General features: G+C 36.9%; 1 protein-coding gene across 2 annotated transcripts in view; it reads right to left on the reverse strand.

Moving 5' to 3' along the window:
• LOC145999689 (uncharacterized) overlaps nucleotides 1-22,842 on the reverse strand; it is a 278,774-nt gene that overhangs the window by 186,106 nt on the left and 69,826 nt on the right. For both annotated transcript variants that reach the window (XM_083136905.1, XM_083136904.1), the window contains exon 7: nucleotides 16,543-16,915. In XM_083136905.1, the coding sequence (XP_082993031.1) occupies nucleotides 16,543-16,915 (373 nt within the window). The remainder of the gene's footprint in view (nucleotides 1-16,542; nucleotides 16,916-22,842) is intronic.

Consider the following 22,842-nt stretch of genomic DNA (forward strand, 5'->3'; position numbering starts at 1 on the left):
GAATATATCCAAAAGCTTCGGAATCAGAATCATGTTGACATTCTGTGTCTTAATAATACAACTGGGATGGTGTTTTAAATAATACCATGAACTTTGGGGAAAAAGACCCCCTGCCCCCCCTAAATACATCATTTGCAATGAAACCATTACTTTTATATATTATTATTAATGTTATGATTATAAACTTGGTGCATTTCTCTACTCGAAACAGCCGGCCCCCGTGGCGGAGTGGTTAACACATTGAGCTACGACGCCAGGCGTCCCTGATTCAAATCCCGGCCTGGGCGTGGATGTTTGCGAGTGTCCATTCATCAATTTCATCATATCATCACTCATCCTCATCTTTGAAAATTAGGCAAAAGTGGTACTAAAGGCGAAGTAAAATAAAGCAAACAATCAATCAATCAATCCACTCGAAACACCTGATGAGCTAATATCTGGCATAATTGTATTTTGTCAGATGTCAATGAAGGACAATTTTATTCATGAAATTTATGTTGTTTTATCTTTAACTTTATCGGATTTCGGTAATTTGATAAATCCTTTCAAATAACAATTTCATCATTCATCATCATCGTCGCGATTAAACAAAAAGGTAGAATGGCGACGTTTAATAAGAAACATAAATTAGAAATAAATATATTTTCCTTCTGGCATGCACTACAATGTATTTTCTGTTGATCGTAAAGTCTCATACACGTCAGTACGAAATAAAATATCCATACAGTGCAAATGAATGGAATACAAGTAGAAAGGAAGATTTCTACTTTCGCTAATATTTCTAAGAAAGTTTCCATGTAATATTTTTGGAAAAGTCATACATATGTAGAAAGTACAGATGGCCAAATCCGTTTTTTTTGTTAAAAAAATATATCCGGTATCCGTATAGTAAAAACGGAGAATCCGGATTTCGGAGGGAATCCGGATTTCGGAGGGAATCCGGATTTTGAATGGAATCCAGATTTCGAATTCGATCCATCCTGGCTCACGCTTATTTTAAATGTTTAAATAGTACGTAACTAAGTCTACTGACTATGTTTGCAGCTAATTCCAAACTGAGAAAGAGGAATAGTTGGCTAACTGAAAAGCAATGTGCAGTAGTATTGTACAACAGTTCTTTCTTTCCGCCAAACATGCCCACATTGCTCGATGACTCCATAACTGTCGTAGCAGTTGCACAAGGGCGATATTTTGATAGATTGCAAAAGTAACCGATGTCGTCCGTCACCTGTTGTAAAGCCTCTTGGCTATCATTCCTATCTCTCCTGTCGGATCACACTTTAAATGTAGGTCCAGTCCCAATTGGCCTTACTGTGCATAAAGTGGACTTAAAACACCAACTCAATCAATCTATCTTTCCTGTGTGAATCTTGATATGGCCTCCCTACTTCTCTCATTTATGTGTCCCTTCCCTGATGCCCTTCAATTGCTCCATTGAGTATGAATTGTGATAAGATGAAGCAGACGAAAGTACAATCACAAACACACATGGGCAGATCACAAAACCACAAAAAAGCTCCACGTAGGATTGTACTGGCTGTGAGTCCAGACGCCATAGTTTCGTTAGTCTGCTAAATGCAGTCCATGGTGTACTACGTGGAAGACAGTCTGATATTGGGTTGGTAGATTAGAGTATATTGTTAAATTCATGAGACAATTATTGTTGGATCGAGAAATAAAAGACTCGCTGCTAATATCCTTTTCACTATATTCTCAAGAAAATGTACAGAACACAGTAAAAAAAACATGACAATCTTCATACTTTTTCTGCACGGGATGACAGTAATATAGCACAGCATAGAACAAGCAAAATACTGCACAGGCTATTGCCCGGAAAACAGAGTAAACAATATTGCCAGGTGCCAACTCACATAATATCTAACATCCTCCCACCTGAGTTGGCATATCAAACAATAATAGTTTCTTAGGTAATTTTATCTCTCTCCCACTACGTGTGGTACAAGGTTTGGTTTCAGTGGGAGGGAGAACGTCTTTCTGATTTTTCTTTTTGGTTTGTGGTTTAGGTAATGAACTCTTCATTGCTTCACCCTCCACTGCAGTCACCTCCAATGGATACAATCTCTGTACAGGACGAAGTAGTTCACCATGGCAAGTTTTCAGACGTACCAATCTTGTCACTTGATCCTTACCTGGAAGAATCTCAGTTACACAACCCAATGGCCAATTATATCTTTTCATATTGTCAAAACCAATCAACACAATATCTCCTACCCTGACAGACCCACATGCTCTGTTTATGGCCTTTTGCGTTAACTGTCCAAGATACTCATTCCTGAAACGATGCCTGATATCTTGTCTCAACTTCTGACAGTAACGGAGACGATTGTTGAGCATTGAAGAATCCACATGGTCACAATCAGGTACACCCGTCTCCCTGATTTCTTGTAAGAACATAGCAGGTGTTAGAGGAACTAATTCTGTCTCACTTTCATACATGTAGGTAAGTGGGCGTGAATTAATTATGGCTTCACAGTCACAGAGGATTGTTGTCATTTCTTCGTAGTACAAAACTGATTTTCCGAGTGTTCTTTTCAACAGACCCTTCAGGACACGAACCAATCTCTCCCAGAAACCACCCCACCAGGCTGCACTGGGTGGAATGAACTTCCACTGGATTCGCTGAGCTGTGGAATATTCTTCAACTTTCTTCCAATCGAGTGTCATAAATGCATTCTCAGTTCCTCTGAAATTGGTACCATTATCACTGTAGATTACAGAGGGTCTGCCTCGCCTTGACACGAATCGTCTAAACGCCTGGATAAAAATCCCAGTTGATAGAGAAGTAACTAACTCTAAGTGAATAGCTCTATATACTGCACATGTAAAAAGGCATATCCATGCTTTTTTGCCATCTTTAAGATAAACAGGTCCTGCAAGGTCCACACCTGTTACTTCAAATACATTAGCATCTCTAACTCGATCAGCTGGCAATGGTGCTGGAAGAGCTTGGATTGGTTTGGCTGCGTGTCTCCTGCAAGTAACACATTTCGAGAGCACTGAACGTACGGTTCTTCTACCACGAAGGATCCAGAAGTTCTCTCTTAAAATACTTAGTAATATGTTTACACCTGCATGACACGCTTTCTTGTGCCAATACATTATCAGCAATTTAACGACTGGATGTTGTGCTGGAAGAACTATGGGAAGCCTGAAATTTTCAGTATCTTCTCTGGCAATAATTTTGGTTTTCAAACGAATAATCTTGTCCTTGCCTTCATATGTGCACAAAGAGGAAAGGGATTTGTCATCCTTTGCTCGGAATGCTTCTTGTTGTATTAGTCTTAATACTGCATTTTCTGCTTCCTGAAGTTCGCGAACACCAAGATCTCCAGATCTATGAGTCTGCGAATTTCTACTATTATACAAAAATCTTTTGATCCATCCAATGAGTCTAATCACTTGGTTATAGTTAGAGAAATATCTGTAATACCATCTAGACTCAGCATCTTGAGCTTTCATACTAAGCATCGTTGATGAAGGTAGCACGTTCCTTCTTTCTCTGTCAACTTCCTCCTTGTTGATAAGAAACTCCATCGGTGGCCACTTACACGGATCTCCTTTCAACCAATGAGGTCCCTCCCACCATAAGGATCTCAACAACTGCCTTGCATCACAACCTCTTGAAGGAAAATCAGCTGGATTCATTTCACTGGGTACATATTTCCATGCACTGGGATCAGAGAGTTTTCTAATTTCTTTAACTCTGTTCCCAACAAATACTCCCCAAACTCCTTCTCGTCGAATCCAAGTCAGCAGCGTAGAAGAATCAGTCCAAAAGATAATGGAGTTATCTTTTAAATTCAAATGTTCGCGAATCCTGGTTGCTAGCCTTGCTCCCACCATTGCGGCAAGCAATTCTAGCCGAGGAATTGTACTATTCTTTGGAGCCACTCGTGCCTTTGCCTCAATCAATTGTACGCTAACACCTCTCCTTGTGTCAACCCTCATGAAAACTGCTGATGCATATGCCACTTTGCTAGCATCACAGAACACGTGAATGCTCATAGAGTTAAGTTCATTGGATTCATAATCCCAGCCCATGAAACTTCTGGGTATCCTTACCTCTTTTAACATCGGCAATTCTCGTACCCAGTTTAAAAACTGTCTTCTTATTTCTTCACTAACTTGCTCATCCCATCCGAGCCCCTCTGCCCAAGTCTGCTGAAGTAACAATTTTGGTAGAAGAGTCACGGGACAAGTAAAACCTATAGGATCAAATATACGGTGTGCTACAGATAATATCACACGTTTCGAAACTGTCTTGAGCTCAACATCTTCAATGTCAAAATTAACTGTAAATGTATCGGCTTGAGGATTCCAACTGAGTCCTAACACTGAAGTAGGGCTAATGTCCTCATCAACCCTTTGAGGGACTGAATACTCCCACCCTCTAAGGTCAAAACCTGCTTCAGCCATAACTGCACGCGATTCTCTTATAAATTTATGGAGATTTTTGTGTATGTCTACACTGGTGGCACAATTGTCCACATAAAAGGAACCTCGTAATTTTAAAATACTATCTTCTGTATAAGCTAAGTCTTCCTTCCCGAAATGACAACTCTGCAATGCTTGATCCAAATGATGTTCAATAACAGCACCCAACAGAAATGGACTGCTCGTAACACCAAACACTACACGAGTATGTCTGAATTCTTGAACCGTTCCAGTATTAATATCATGCCACCAGAGAAATCTCAGGTAGTCTCTATCTTTAGGGTGTACAGCAATTTGTAAAAAAGCTCGTTTAATATCTGCTATAACTCCAATTTTTCCTTTCCGAAAATGTAGTAAAATATCAGCAATAAGAGCAATCAAGTTGGGTCCAGGTTCTAAACATTGGTTCAAAGACGGGTGTCCTTTTACTTTAGCAGAAGCATCAAACACTGGTCTAATTTTTGTCGTGTTACTGCTCTCTTTCACTACATGTCGATGGGGTAAGTAATGGCCAAAATTCTCTGTTTCATCCTCTGGAACCACCTCAATGACTCCCTCGGACAACCATTCTTGTAGTACTTCATCGTAACTCTGCAACAGATGTTCTTGTTTCAACTTCTGTGTAGTTGACCAAAGTCGTTTCTCTGCTAGATCTTTATTGGTGGGGAGAGGCGAACAATCTTCCTTCCATGGTAACTGTACTTCATATCTTCCTTCAGCATTGAATGTCAGTGTCTGCAAAAATTGTTCTTTGACAGCCCGTGTGTGTTCTTCCGCAGACTTCTTGGCAATGGGATCCTTGATTCCTATGGTATCCAGTTCCCACAGATCAGCTACGGCTTCACCAACATGTAAATTCGATACCAACAAAGCTGTATCTGATTTTCTGTTTTCACCTGGAACTTTACCCATAAGTGTCCATCCCAGCTGAGTTTCCACAGCCACTAAACCACACTTTAATTTCACAACATGGCCAGTCAGTAATTTACCACAAACATCCGCACCAATAAGAATTTCAACTGGACCTTTCATCTTACCAGTATCTGTTAACCTTATTTGACTTTTGTTCAGCTCATTTAACCAAACACCTGGTGTTACATAAGGAATCTCACCACATATTGTATCTTGATCAAGAACATCAAATGTGCACGAATATTCTCTCTCAATGCTACATACCTTAACATTATAAACATTATGATTACAAGGACTAGACATGGTACCACCAAATAGCGAATGTATCAAACTTTGTTTGCCAATGGAGTTATAACCCATATCTGTTACAAGAGATTTGGATATATACGATTTTTGTGAACCTGTGTCAATAAGAACTCTCACATTCCTGCTCCTATTGTAGTTACCTTTCAAATCTACTACCAATGTCTGCATGAATACATGCGGATTTTCAAGTTGGTTTATCAGTGTATTGTTTACCTCAGCATTTGATTCTTTGCCTTCAGAATAATGGTCAGAATCATTATCTTTGTCTGAAATATTAGGACACATCAATACAACATGCTTTTTCTTGCAAACAATACATTTCAAATTGGCCTTGCACTTCTTCGAAAAATGACCAAATTTTAAACATGCAAAACAATGCTTTTTATCTTTTAGAACCTTCTGTCTTTCAGAGAGAGACATTTTCTGGGCTTTAAAGCAATCATATGAACTGTGCTTACCACCACAGAACACACAACTTTTCTCCCTACCACCACTGACACTCAACAAATCTGTCGCACTGGGGATAATAGGCTGACACGGTGGAGAACACCTTTTCTTCCAAACTTTCACTGCTGCACCATCCAATTCAAACCCAGCTGCTGCAAGATTGATTCGTTCTTCTCCTTCCACTTCAGATCGCAGGAATGACATCAAGGACTGCATTCTTCCGGTCGGTGTTGTCTCATTATTTTCCTCAGCAGCAGACAATGTTCTTCTCTGCCACACACGCATCAAATCCTCTGGGAGACTGGACTCCACCAATGGAAACAGCATTGCTGCATATTTGTCGCTGGTAACACCCATCGATTCTAATGCTCTAAGTTGGGACTCCAGTGTGTCATACAAAGTGCTCAAACAAATTTTTTCTTGACGGTTCAACACCTTTTGTAACACCAATTTTAGCAGTTCACGCACGTACACTTCCACGAGCATATCATCGCGACCAAAACGTGATTTCATGGACTGCACAACTTTCGGGTAATTTTCTTTTGTTGGTGGAAAACTGTTCACAAGCTGGCGTGCACGAGAACCTTCAATTGTCGCTTGTATCAAATACTGAAACTTGTCCTCTGCAGGAATTGTATCATCTTCATCGATCTTCTTGAATTGTCCCCAAAAATGTAACCACTCTTTCAAGTCCCCTCCAAACTTCTTCAGTTCGATTTTAGGTAACTTGAATCTTCGATTCTTTACTTCCGAAAACGACTCGCCTTGACAGCAGTTTCCTTCCGACAACTTCAAAAAGTTCGACACTTCAATACGTCGCTTGTTGAACGAACACTGATAATCATCCGACACTGACTGTTCTTTCCCTAACTCATTTTCACTAGCACCAGATTCCAACATCAAATCAAAAACAGTTAGGTCAGCTGCATGCAGATCACTTGCCTTATTTTCAAGCAACTGGATATTTGCTTGAATAACATTCCTGTCCGGAGTTTGCATCGCTAACTCATTTGCAATCTTCTCCGAAACACGTGTAAAAGCTGACCTAGCCACTGCACGGCTTTTCTTGAGACGATCAATGTCCGTTGACATTTTTGCGATATTTGCACTTACTTCTTCTCCGGTCCAACACAGAAAGAAAAACAGGTCCTGTCACGGTCGCCAATAAATGTTGGATCGAGAAATAAAAGACTCGCTGCTAATATCCTTTTCACTATATTCTCAAGAAAATGTACAGAACACAGTAAAAAAAACATGACAATCTTCATACTTTTTCTGCGCGGGATGACAGTAATATAGCACAGCATAGAACAAGCAAAATACTGCACAGGCTATTGCCCGGAAAACAGAGTAAACAATATTGCCAGGTGCCAACTCACATAATAGCTAACAATTATTGAAAATATGGGTCGAAATCAGTTTCCCTCCAAAATTTGCTTTCTCTCTGTAATCCGTTATCATTCCAGAACCTGTCTTGCTTCCGGCATTCTTCTCGCTCTGAAATCAGGATTCTCTCCGAAATCCGGATATTATATTTTCCGAATCCGGATTTCAAATTCTCCGAATGCGGATTTTTTTGGCCATCCCTAGAGAAAGGGGGCTGCTTGCAAGTACGATTAAAAGAGAGATACAATTTATTACATAAGATGAATTATATTAAATTAGACTATAATTAGAAACAGTATCACGTTATACATTCTGAGAAGGTTCAGTAAAACTACCTGGACAACTTTTTTTCTTGGATCAGAAATTCCATTTCTGGCATTGTTTCTAAAATGGAACCCAGACCCTCAGGAGTCTTTTTAAGTTGTAAGTTTGCTAACCGCAACACGGTTTACTTCAAAGAAGGAAACATATGGCTTTCATTTAGAACAGTTCCCTTCGCGATACCCACATCCCTCCTTATCCGACCCTCTCCCTGCCCCCTGTGGTGCACCAGCTGCGGCAACATACATACACTCAGGTCCTCACTTCGTTTGTTGCCGAATCTACAGTTCGAGGACATCAATGTCCTCGCATCGTTGATAGAATTATGTGCGATGCGAGGACCTGTGCACACAAAACACAGGTGTACATTTGGTTATACAGATGACCAACAGTTAGAGGACCGTCCTCGTAATGTCTGTTACATGCCTGTAAGGAGAAAAGTTGTCATATCTTCGTTATTATTTAGCCATTGAGTATGCCGACGCGCGTGGTGTTTCATCTCAATAAAACGTCTTTCTTGAGCGCTACTAATTGCAGTTGAGCCATGTCCTCGTATTGTATGTGATCTGCTCATGTCCTCGCATGGTAGGGTAGACAAACAGGTGTGTGTGTGCGTGTGTGTGTGTGTGCGTGTGTGTGTGTGTGCGTGTGCGTGTGTGTGTGCGTGTGTATGTGTGTGTCAAAAATAAACAAACAAACAAAAATACACTAACTGAAGCCAACACTGACATCAAAATGATAGAATGATGGGTATCATAATAATAAATAATGGAATCTATTTTTTGTACAACTGCTAGGGGCTTCTTTTGAATAACCATATTTTTTTTAATGAAAAGGTAGCAGAAAAGTAGCGAACAGGAGTAGCGTAGCGAGCTACTTTTTGCTAAGTGTAGCTGTGTCTGTAGCTAAGCTACATTTTTTAAAAAGTAGCTGTACCTGTAGCGAAGCTACTTTTAAAATGTAGCACAGGAGCATGCCAAATACACCTTTTATTTAAAAAAAAAATATAGACTTTCTTCTTCTTCCTTTAGCTGTCCTTATTGGGAGGTACACTTCTCCAATTGTTACTTGACCGCCCTGAAAGTCTTCTAATTGACCACACTGAAGGTTTTCTAAGTCCAGAAATCGTTAATTTAGCAACATAGCTCTTGAGAACGAGCAGAGAGTAGCCAACTTTACTGCAGGTCATCTACTAGGCGAGAAACCCTGTGGTGGGAGATTTACATTTTTCTTTATAATATGAAGTCAGAAACTATGAGGGCTATCCAGAAAGTCACTCACGTTTCGGCAGGGTGGAAACACTGCACTCGCTCGTAGTACACCTGGAGGGAATCGCTGTCAGGTTTGAACACAAAAGGGCATAACTACGAATAGCTTATGTAAATTAAATATAACAACACCTTGCAAAGTACTGTGCAATGAGCGGAAATTAAGGAACCTTGCAATTTGCAGCGAAAATGTCTTCGTCGCATAGAAAGATGGTTGAGCAATCATCAACACCATTCAAAGCATTTGCTAGAAGCGATGTGATAGAGTATTGGTAAAGTACTCGCTTCACAAATAAATTTTTCCTAACAATTAAGGGTCGCGGATTCAAATCCAAACATCTTTTTTTTTTTTTTTTTTTTTTTTTTGTAAGTGTGGCATCAGAAACGATGAGCATGGAGTTTAGTAAATAACTGAAATACATAAGTTTATTTCTTCTTTAATATTGTGACTAATTTTATTTTAAAAACACAGATTTAAGCGATAACAGAGGTAGCAAGGGAATCTCAAAGTAGGGTTCAGACAACGTATATTAAGTTTGGTGTAGGAAAAATAAATTTATCACAATTAATTATTTAATGCATTGCCAAACTTGAAGATGATAGTTGTGCTTTTCCATTGACCATATATTCGTTTAATGATGACCTTGCTAAAGGACCATGTCAGCAAATTTAAATCTACAAGTTATGCAAGCAAATGCACTTAAAATTCACAAAACAAGAAGGAGAAAAATGAGCCATAAAATGAAGTAAAATGTAATAAAAAAAGCAAAACTACTGAAAATGACCTAAAAACCAAAGGAAGGCTGTAAAACGCAAAGAATTTATGGTTTTCTGGTTCTAGCTGAAGGCAAACGGACTGATATTCGGTTTAGCATTGTTGTGTAGGCTCAGAAAAGAAGATGATTCTTCATCAACTTCCGAGCCATAGTCAGCACATTCCTTGTTTGACCAAATACTATCTGTTGGAATATGACAACAATTTAGGTATTTTTTGATCCAAATTGACGAATGTTAGTGCCAGGAAAAAGAAACAAATACATTATTTGCATTCCCTTTTGTGTTCAAACTTGACAGCGATTTCCTCCAGGTGAACCACGAGCGAATGCAGTGTTTTCAACCTCACAACAGTATCTCTGATTCCAATTTTAACATGACGAATCACAAGTATTCTCTTAAATTATTTCTCATACTTGAGTTTTCCGTTATGTACGGTATTAATATGTTGGGCGAATATAGTTTCTGACTTCATGTTATAAAGAAGAATGTGGATCTTTCACCACAGGGTTTCTCTCTGCTCGTTCCCAAGAGCTATGTTGCCAAATTAACAATTTCTGGACTTAGAAATTTTTCAGGACGGTCAAGTAACTTTTGGAGAAATGTACAATATATAAATTTCACCTGCTCTGAAAGCCGTGTCACTACAAAGAACAAAACAGATTTCATATCTTTACGACACTTAGTTAGTTCTCAAGGTGTAGGCTTTTTCTTTTCTTTTTCCATTGAGGCAAGTTTGGAAAGCACATGCTTGAAAAGGTCTACACATGCGAGGTGTATGTATTATTTTCAGTACATTACAGTAAAATGGGATCCAATTGACTGAAAAAAAAGACAGTATTATGGACTAAATTCGGTCAGTTGATACAAACAAGAAGTTTTGTGAAACATTATCTGTTGTAAAAGTGACGGATGAGTTGTTAAAAAGATAAAAAATGAATACAGGGTTCCCACATGAACTCTAAATATATTTTCAGAATTCTATTCTTTTCCCAGAGTGCTTAAGTAGATTATACAAAGGCCTCCTCAATTTACTCTCATAGCCATATCACAATTGCCTTTTATTATTATTAGATGTAAGCATATCAGTGTACAGGTAATTTTACTGATAATTTTGCAGATCTGATATATGTATAAATAGCCTGATTTTTAGTGAAATATTATACCATGTTGTTGTTATTTTTATGAATAAAACCACAATTCATGTCATAGTTTATTAAAGCAAATGTTTAAATGAGCAGTTTGTTTTTCAAAGACAAAATCAATTGCAGTGACCTGCTTTCATGGATTAATAAAGGAGGTGAATTAACAGGGTGGGTACTCTACGACCATGATGAAATTCAAGTATAATTCTCAGTTTTCAAGGCGAACTTTTCAAAAATTCAAGCAGATGCTCTCTCTATTTCAACCTTACGTATTGCCGCCTCTCAACATCCACACACAAATATCTTAATAATATAAAGGGTCCATGTGATTCAAACATAAAAAAATTATAATTCAATTAAACTGTATACGTAATATAATTAAAATATTTAATTTAAGGTGCTGAGTTTCTATTTACAATCAGAGTCGCAAACACGAATTTCTGTCTGGGCAGGTGGGGAGAAAGTGCCAGGATAAACATAATAATAATAATAATAATAGTGTTAATAATATTTTAATTATAATAATTATTGTTATTGATTTGTTTTATTTTACTTTGCTTCTTGTGCAACGTTTGGTTAATTTGCGAAGATGGGATGAGTGATATGATGAAATTGATGAATGCACAGTCACAAACATCCATGCCCGAGTCAGGATTCGAACCTGCTGGGACCAACATTGTTACTATTATTATAATTATTATAATTAGTAGTAGTAGTAGTAGTAGTATCAAAGACGTTATTATCTTCGTAAATTATGCAAAAAGGGGGTAGAAGTTGGTGCTAAAGCATTTCTGTTCGAACAAACGATTTCAATTATTTTTTCAACACGTTCTATTTCATAATGAAAAACAAGCACACAAGCTATTTTTGAGACAGAAAATGCTTGATAAATGCATTCCAAATATATGCACGATATATGTTTCACATATATGCAACATGGAGCAACGTGGACACTAAATTGTGTACGTATTCAAAGTTTCCTTAATACATATTATATATAACATATATTATTTAAATACATTACACAACCAATTCATCCATCTCACAATAAACCAACAGCAAAAATTACATAAATTGTCTCTGAAATGTGCACGGTCCCTTTCCTCAAAATAATTGTTTGTTCCTTTAAAACAAAATTAATTAAAACAAGTGTTATTTCTCTGTCTGATAATTTACGATACAATGCATTATGGAGAACAATGAAAGAATGTGAGCGAAGCGAGCAAGACAATTTTTGATATTTTTTTTTCAGGCTGAAATCAATATTGATTTTATAGGGTGCAAATAATTTCATGGGACGCCAATGCATTCTCTCTTTTACAACTTGTATGCCTCCCCGATGGTGTAGTGGTAACGTTGTCGCCATGTGATCAAGGGGTCACGGGATTGATACCCAGTGGAGGCACATGCACAGTGGTTTGGATCCCACTTTAAACTGTAGGTGCAGTGCCGATTAGCCTTTCTGTGCGTAAATCAGTCAATATGTTACAACTTATTTCCATTTAGATTGTTCGGCACCCAGGGTTGACTCCCGCCACCCTTTAACTATGGTTATAAACTTCATAAGACTAAGAAAATTTTACAAAAATAATCTTTATTTGCATAAAATGTGAATAGGATTCGGAATAATACAAGTTGTAATTTTTCACATCTACTGACAATAATTCAAGTAGAATTCACGCATAATTCCCGGAGCCAATAATTCACACATAATTCCCAGAATTCAAGGAATTCCTGGTGAGTAGCCACCCTGATTAACCATTCACGTTCTTCAAGGAACATTTGCAATTTTATGTTGGTTCAGTAGAATATTGATTATATAGGTGTCAGTACATTTTATATCAGTAGTATATCGGTATTGATAAAAAGTTAATATGAATATACTTTCTGATAGCATGATCAAACTAATTCAAGAATAAAATGGCATCTCTGTGAATATAATTAAGGACTACGATTGCAGGTTTTGGCGGGAGTTAAATATACATACAGTACATAATATATAAAACCAATATATTCACACTTTTGACAAACATAAGTTTACTAATTGAAGGGCTCGGGTGTGAAACATGGTAAGTGACATTTTGGTAATTTCTGAGTTCATTAAGAAAAAGGTTATTAGAAGCTATAATGTAGATAAATTGTTTTCGTGTTGTGTTAAACAATTTCAGAAGGCTTCACTGAGACGAATACAAATTGTATGACATGGCAATTTCACTTGAAAATTGAAGGATGGCACAGTTTACTTTGTAACTCAAAAATGACCACAATGTCATTTACCATGTTTTACACCAGACCCCTACAATTGACAATATCTACAGGGTGTCTGAAAAGTCCCGCACCATAGGCAATGGTAAAAATTTATTCCTCTCCTGAAATATGTAGAGCCTTTGTGGAAGTTGGAAGGAAAGGGGTGGTTGCTAATTAACAAGTTGCCTTTAAGATGAGGCAACATGTTGGGTGCTCGGGTACGTAGGTAAACTGTATCCAGGCCTCATTTACCCTTAGCATCTGGCTGGAACAAAAAAGGTACCATACTATGTTAATTTCCTCAGAATGAGGCTATTTCTAACAGCATAAATTGATTTCACTAAATCAAGGAAGATGACTGATTGAAGGTGCATATTATAAAGTCAGAATCACGAACCTTACGACCCTCTGTAAACAAACAGTCTCACTTTGAGAAACGTATCACTACATGTCGGCTGTTCGTGAATGCCGTGGCCATCATATGCTGCTCACTGGCACTTCACCCGACCTTTAATTTTACGTAACATGGAAAAACATGTTCCTATTTTAACTGATAGATCTACACACTGAAGTATAAGAAATTTTCGACAAGTGATTAAAACATGTTCTTGTTGAAGAACGAATATATTTTTCTAGTCAAAAGTTCCATTTATCTGACACTAGTTTAGCAGATCAGCCTTCCCCCTCGTCTCTCAGTATGGCAGGGCCAAAGTAAAAGTTTCAAGAGCATCAGAGAGTGAGAAAATGGTTTCAGTAAATTCAAGCCTTTTGGTTTTGTTGCTGCCCCTTCCGCCAAATTATTGCCCGACATAGTTGACATACAGAGTATTGTTTTCTCCTTTGTGCAACAAATATACCACCAGTTTTAGCAGAAGCTAACCAAAGAGAAGCCGAGGAATAAAAAGAGATTATTTATATTTCTTTCCATTTCTCCTGCACTGGAAAACAATAACACGATAATAATCACATTAATTACCCAAGTCTCATGCAAGTAATGTATTTTCTTACCTTGATTCAGCAGTTCCTTTTTTAACTGGAGGCATTTTCGGCGCTAGACAACAATATCAATGAGTGCCGTCTGTCAAATTTGCTTCCCAAAAACGAACTCAATGTGCCACAAGAGGTGATTTCACGTCGAACGGGGAGATGGCCATCATCACTATTAACATCTGCCAATATCTTACCCACAGTGGACAGCTCTTTGATTGAAAAAATACAAATGCACCTTGCGCTGTATTGAGCTTATCTCAAAATTGGTGTACTTGTTTATGCCAGCAACAATGGGTTTCTTCGTGGGACTCACAACTTACCCGGTCGTTTTCCTTTCTTTCATCACACCATAAACAAAAGACTCGACACACAACTACACTTGGACACCAACTTCAGTGCTTTCTGAGGATACCACCGACTCAACGTCACATAAACATTAAGAACAACTTGCTTCTCACCACTTTTCAAACGGTTGTATTTCTGAAAGAAACTCACGGAGACCTTCCTGCACGCACAGAAGTTGCCATGTTCGAAACTGGCACTATTTTCTTGCTGCTCATGTGATTGGTTGTAATTTATACAATCATCACGTACTATTATTATAAACAGAAACCTTTAATATATTTTAAAATGTATAACCCAGTGATTTTTCTTGCATTAGTGTACTTTTATAGAACGGACTACATGCTGTGGAAGAAATCCATTATTAGGCTGTTGCCAACCTCAATAGTTCTCACTAAGTCAAGTACAAAAATGGAAGTGGTATGTCAAATGTCGGCATATGATTTCACATTGTCAGTGAGGATGATGTTGCAGGGGGGAGGAGGAGCAGAGGTGCAGATCTATAATCCAGAGATGTTCACACTCCAGAATACTTTGCAGGTGAAGGAGGGTGAGGGCAGGCCGTGAGGGTGAGGACGTTGATTTAAAAGAAACACCTCGTAACAAGGGAGAAGAAAAATGTGACAATCCAAATGTGCATTTTACAGTGTTCATTCCCCACTTTTTTTTTGCCAGGAACAATGCTGCACTAAGTTATTGTTTTAGTTTCCCTTGGTGTTTTTGCTGCATAAACCAGTATTTTTGAACGTGGTGACAAGGACATACAAGTGTGTTTTTGGATGATGTAACTTTAGATACATTGACGTACACTCTGGAGAATACTGGAACGTGTGGCATATTTGGATTCAGATCAACCACGTTGTAACACGCACATTTGTCATTAGTTACCGAGACGATGAAGACAATTCAAGGATAAGTGATATTTGATTTCCAAATTAGTTAATTTCCTTCTCTTTCTCTAATTAATAATTATTAATTTAGTCATTCAAATCATATGTATTAGCTTACTTTCATTACATAAAATAATAAATCATAATACTTTCAAACACTAAATAAACTTAATCAAGGAACCCTGGTTTTAAAACTTAATTTATCTCAATGTGTCAGATTCTTGTAGCAATTTTTTTTTTGTAAAAGATGTGAGAAAAATTAATCCTTTGGTACGGAACCATCGTACCTCCTGGTGGATAAGATTTAAATTTTGTATTTGATTTTTATTATTTAGTGTCACTTTTCTTCCACTTCTGGCTAATCCTGACAATTAGGATGAGTGATCGTCAGATGAAATTGATGAAGGGACACTCACAAATAACACCCATGTCGAGATTCGAACCAGGGAACTTCAGTGGCTTGTCCAAAAGTCGACCACCAGGCGAGATGTACATTTTGATATTTCATATTTTACATAAGTACATTAACTCCGTTTTACAAATGAAGTTTTTGCACCTTGTGGCTATGTGGATTATTTTATTTTCTATCTGGATCATTTTATTTTCATAAGTTGGCAACATTGTTCAGATACACATGTTTTTGTTTACAGAAGGTCTTAAGTTCTGCGATTTCCACTTTAGTAATTTTGCCTATGGTGTGGGACTTTTTGGACACCCTGTATTAATCTGTAATGCAAAATAAACATACTTATATCTAAAGCCTCTTAAGCCCGTATCTTCAAAGTAACTTTTGTAAAGTAGATTAATGAAGTTACAATTATTATTATATATTAGATGTAATTATTATTATCAACAGGTGGGAGCATATCCTAGTCCCTCAGATGTATTTTATTGGGACTCGTCGGTCAATTATATGATTTTCCCTGAGATTTCCATGAGACTTTAATTTTTTTCAAATTCCCAAATTCCCCCGAGATATCTAGGCTCTCCAGGTGTGTGGCAACCCTGGAATAATAACTTATCTTTAAACACAAGATGTATCTTTTGCCATTCACTTACCTTTAAGCACTCTGCTCTGAAGGTCAGAAACTACATCCTCAGCCACAATGAAGAAAGAGCTACTGAATGCTTTTTCCCACAGTGTCATTGGCAACTGAGACAAAGGATGGAATAAAGCTTTGCCATCCACTTCCACCGCCCGTGGGGCATACAGCAGACATGATATCCGATGGTTATGACTTTCAGGATATCTTTCTTCAACCATTTTTCGAGGATATAGAATAAGAAATGTCCATTTTGTATAACCGTAGAACCAGGTTGGCTGTTTGATAGTCTCGGTTATATCATAAACTTGATTTCCACGAACAAAATATGGACAATCAGACGAGATGCTTTTTCCAATTTTCGTCAAATGTGGAGTTTCTGGTTTTGGCTGCAAAAAAAAAAAATAATAATAATAATAATAATAAAAAAATGTATGTTTTAAATTTAAGTTTGTGTGTGTATATATGTGTGTGTGTGTGTGTGTGTGTGGTGGGGGTGTAACAGTGTGTCAGTTAGTTCCAAAAATGTATTCCAGGTGGCAGCACAAATGCCTTTGTATGTGTACGGACAAAGCGAAAGCTCTTCCTGGCACCAGCAGTACAGCTGATATCCATCATGTGATGTTAAAAACCATACAAGTCTGTCTACACACACCCAAGCCATGCATATCAAGCGCCAATATTATTTATTTAATACCAGTTCTGAACCCTTTAACTTATTACAGTGACGAGTCCATGTAGGTTGGCTGGAAACACAGATTTTAATGTGTTTTACACAGAAATTTAAATGATAAAAATATCAATGAAAGGCGGAATGTATAATCTAAGATCACAAAGAAGACTAGTGCAAGATGCATGATGTAGTATGATCGCATAAGAGTCCTCAAGCAAGTTACAGCTATACCTTCTCTGTGGTTAAAATATCTTGCTGGTTTGAATGTGTGACTGTGTCTAGTCACCTCCTTTACCTGAACATTTATTGCGACATATATGTTAATTTGATGTGCAAGTCTGTGCTTTCATAACATATTTGTCCATTATCAAAACTGTAGAGTATTTAAATGAAGTAAACAATAGGTTACATTTTATGTATTTTTAAACAGGGTGTCTACCAAAATAACAAATCCAAAATTCTTGACTTTTTCATGAATTTTACTTGACCTATCTTTCCTATTTCTTGACCATTTTTTTTTATTTTTAACGTTTATTTAATCGCCCCATACTTAGTTGGAAATTAAGTAAATATAGTCAATGTAAAAGCCTTACCACAAGGGAAAACTGCAGCTGTACTTTAACAAGAAATTTAAACAAGTTTTAATTATCATTGCATGTAAAAATTCTAGTTTTTCTTGTAAGTATGCATTGCTTCCATTGTAGAATTATACTCCTGTAGTTTACGGTTATTACAAGCATAAGAAAACAGTTTCCATTGTGATGTTTCAGGAGAACACACACTCCTTTCATCAGACATTTATTTTCATTTTGACTAAAGGTACAGTTATAACAATGGTTAGCAATTTTTTAAACAAAAAGAATACCTTATATAATGGATGTTGTCAATGTTACATTGTTGTAATATAGCAACTTAACTGTGAAAAGAAGCAGTCTGTTTTATTTTCATTTCAGATAAAAAAATTTTGATCACATTATTTTTATTTAAAATTATGAATCCCAAATATCATCAGATAATTCAAAGTCATCATTGTTTTCACAAAGTCTCTTGATGTTTTCTGTTACATTAAATTTTAAAGATAGTGGCTTACTCCATTTGTGAAAAAGAAGACTCCATACTGGATCTATGTTACCATTTTCATTATTTAATTTATTCCAGTGTTCCTCTGCAATGAACGAAGCTTCTCAGACATTCAACTCTATGTTTCCCGTCGATCTTTTTAAAACCCTTCTCTTCTTAATCAAATGCTTCACTTCGATGATGTGAGCTGACAAACCTGTTCTTGGGTTTAGATTTATAATGGCCAAATCGTTTTCGTGCCATCTTATTTTCCTTGCTGTTTGTCCTACATAATCCTTTGAACATGAACAACTTATATTATATATTCCTGTAGTTTCCACATCTGGTAGAGAGTTTCTCATATTGAATTCATTGAATGTACATTCCAAACTTCTTGGTGATCTAAAAACAATTTTGAAATTAAATCTTCTTAAATTTCACAGTTAGGTTGCTATATTACAACAATGTAACATTGACAACATCTATTATATAATGGATTCTTTTTGTTTAAAAAATTGCTAACTATTGTTATAACTGTATCTTTAGTCAAAATGAAAATAAATGCCTGATGAAGTGAGCGTGTGTTCTCCTGAAACGTCACAACGAAAAACTTTCTTACTTGTACGAATTCTTAAGAAACAAAGTGAGCAAATCTTAACAACTCAATACAATTTTATATTTCCAAATATTCATTTTTACCAAATCCCAGTACAGATATGTAACAATGTAAGTTCACTATACTGAAAAAAAAAAAAAACTTGACCTCAAGCATAATTTGAATTTCCTGACTTTTTCTTGACTTTCCTGACATTGTTGACTGGTAGACACCCTGTTAAATGTTCTGATCCATTGTCAGCAGATATCGGTATCCTCAAACACTTTAATTGCAACGTTTCTACAGTAAATGTTTTTGCTGATGTCCAAATATTTCAATCTAGCATCCTTAGAAATTTCTTTATTGAATATTATTTTACCTTTATATAAAATATGGAATGCAAGGGATATTCCAAAAGTAAGTTTCATGAGTTGTTCATTTACAAGATGTTTAATTCAGGAAAGCAGATGCATTACCTATAGAAAGATAAACATCTATTCTACTTTCCCACACTTATCGTATCCGTGCACTTGTTTGGAAAAGCTGTTTGCATAAAACTCCATGCTCTGCGTACAAGGAAATTGCTAACAGTATGTTCCCTGCCAACATCATGGTTGCTCAGTTTAATCAAGTTCAGACAAATTCATATTAAAGCTGGGAATAAGGGGGGGCAAGATCAGGGCTGTCAGAAGGGAAGCGGTCCATTCATTTCCAAATGAACATCTCAAGAAGACTGCTATTGTTACTGCTGTGTGAAATCTCACAGCTGTGTTTGTTCGTAATCGTGAATCAAGAAATTATGGAGCTGAAGCAGTCTATGCAGCCATTTATTCCTTCCACCTACTCCTGTGCAAGTGTATCATATCCTCTGCGGACAACATGACCTCAGTGAGACAGGCAACAATCCTGACACTGCACTGTGCTCATACGCATATTGCATCCGAAAATATTGTTACGTGAAACATATTTTTGAAATCACCCTTGTAACCATGAACAAGCATGGAACAAAAGTTGAAGGGCATAGTAACAATTTCAAACAAAAAAAAAGAGTAAAAATACAATAAGTTATCACTGGCTGAAAGCTATTTGGCCACATGTCCATCTGCACTAACTTTACAGAAGAACTCATTGAAGTTTGACATGTGTGGATTTTAAATCAGGGTGGCTACTCTACGACCATGATAAAATTCAAGTATAATTCACGGTTTTCAAGGCGAAATTACCAAAAATTCAAGGGTACAGCCAGATGTTTTCTCTATTTCAAGTTTATGTACTACCGTCTCTCACCAAACACACAAATATATTAACAATATAAAGGACCTGTGCGATTCAAATGTATCCAAAAATTCTAATTCAATTCAATTAAACTATATGTACCTACATTTAAAATATTTAATTTAAGGTGTGGAGTTTAAATTTGCCATTTCACATACACAGACTCGAAATACATCTACAAACACAAGTCTCAAATGTCAAGGGACATACTAATCTACCAAAAAAATTGTTAATTGCATAAGAATTTCAAACTCAAATTTACCTAATCAGCTTCAAATTATCTTGCAATAATCTTCCGTCTGTTGGTCAGGGTGTTATGACAAAAACACTAACAAAGTAAACGGATTGAGAGGCTTCTGTTAATTTCCATGCAGCTTTCTTTTCTTTCTTCCATAAAATAAAAACTAAACTGTGAAAAACTGGCTTTAGGGTATTTATAAATATGTATACATTAAATTGAACTTGGATTAATAAAACTTGCAATTTTTCACGTCTACGGAGAAAAATTCACGTATAATTCCCGGAATTCAAGAAATTCCCGGTGAGTAGCCACCCTGTAAATACACTATAAGGTTTGTGCAAACATTATACAGTGGAACTTCGATTTTACGTATTTTAAGGACCAAGCTAAAAAAAAAACTTATAATACAGGAAAATGTAAAATCGAGGAAAATTTTACATTTTGCCATGTTGGGAACATCAGGATTGAATGTACGAGGGTCATTCGGAAAGTAACATCCGTTTGGGTACAAAAGAAACACCAGGACATTGTGAGAGTTGTTATTATATATAACTGAAAGAGACAACTCTAAGCTATTTTTCTACATAAGCAATGTTTCTGTTGAGACACTCATCCTATCAGAGAACAAGGTTTACAATACCCACGTGACAGAAATCAGCCACCTGTGCATTTAGCCATGCAGTAACACTGTCCTTGAGCTCCTGGTCATTGTTGAAGCGCTGTGCCCCTAGCCAGTCCTTGGTTCAAGCAGCAGTGTGCGGGCGAGAGTTCATGCGCGAGAACAATGCCAGAACTCAACATGCCACGTCACCTGTTTTGAATTGCTCATCGTAATTTCCTCAAGGTATCACAATACACTTAGGTGTTGATTGTTTTGCCTCCTTCCAGGAACTCCACCAACAGTATCCCTTTTCTGTCCCCAAACACAGTTGTTCAAGGACAGTGTTACTGCATGGCTGAATGCACAGGTGGCAGGCAGATGTCTTTGACATGGGTATTGTAAACCTTGTTCAACGATATGATAAGTGTCTCAACAGAAACTGTGCTTACGTAGAAAAAGAGCTTCGAGTTGTCTCTTTCAGTTCTATATAATAAAAAATCTCACAATGTCCTGATTTTTCATTTATACCTGTAACCTGCTGGTTGCGTACGTGGAAAAAAGGGCAATATAGCCTCGTGGAAAGTGTGGAAAGGTCCGGGATCAATTTAATGTACGCGCTTAAGGTTAAGCTACAACCAACAGTTACAAATCTCGAATTGTTGAGGGTTATGGCCTGCGTTTTTCGCTGCCACCTCAGTCTCAAGAGAGAACCAAATTATTATTATGTGAACTCAATGAAAAAGAAAGGGATTGTAATCCACTATTCACACAAACAAAAAAAAAAAGGAATTATATTCAAAATATGTGGTCACAAAATATCGTGTAAAATTTCACTCAGGTTTTGACCAATTTGTTAAAGGATCCTGCAACTCAGAAAATACGCACACTAATCAAATATAAATACATGTATAGAATCAACATCATTCCATAAACTTCATCACTTGTTTTCCTTACCAATAATAATTTTGTTCCTTCTCCTTTTTCTTTACGCGAAGTTTATAAACAAAAAAGGGGAGGCACAGAATAGTATGCAAATTTCGAAGACTTCTTGAGTCACAAATTTATTATATTCAATCTTGAACAAGAACAATTAACTTCTCAAAATAACTACAACATGAAGAATATTTTATCGTGTACAAACCTAGTTTATGTATCATTTAAGAATTCATCTCAATCGCAACTTTAACAATTCTTACTGTCGTTCTACCATTCGTCATTTGACATGTCAGAAATATATGTATATGCATATTACAAAATTTTAACGAAGTACTAGGACACGGACATGATTCCAATTGAACCCTTTTAATTACACATTTTAAAACCAAATATGCCAAGAAATTCAAACATTTACAATTTATCAATAAATGATCTAGTTTTGCCACATAGCGTTCCTTTTGACAATAAGTAATACTATTTTCCCTACTCCCATTTGATGCTCCCAGTATTTTAATTTTTTACTTGTGCCAACCTCGTGTGATTATTATTTCAAACATTTAAGAAGTCGCAATGGTACCTGTCAAGTGTCTCGCGTACGCCTTGGTAAACTTTAATAATTACGCAAACGTCGCAAGTTCATTCGCATTATTGTTGAAACGCAGTCAATACGACTACTCGTTACTGTTTAATTAGATAATGTACGTTAGTTGCAAATTAGAATAGCTACTGTTTCCGCCGCTCGCTCTTTTAGTCCTTTTTTACTCATTTAAACCTTTGACTCAATCACGTTAAAGATATGCCAATCTATCACAGTTCACGATCTTTAGGCTTCGCAGAAATAAAAGGGGGGGAGACGACACTGTACGTACCTCCGTTAAACTGCACAAGGAGTTCCAGTCACCAATTCAACACTGCTAAGGACGGTTGGTCAAAAGA

Source organism: Lepisma saccharinum, chromosome 15 (assembly GCF_977018435.1).
Source record: "Lepisma saccharinum chromosome 15, izLepSacc3.1, whole genome shotgun sequence".
Lineage (NCBI taxonomy): Eukaryota > Metazoa > Arthropoda > Insecta > Zygentoma > Lepismatidae > Lepisma > Lepisma saccharinum.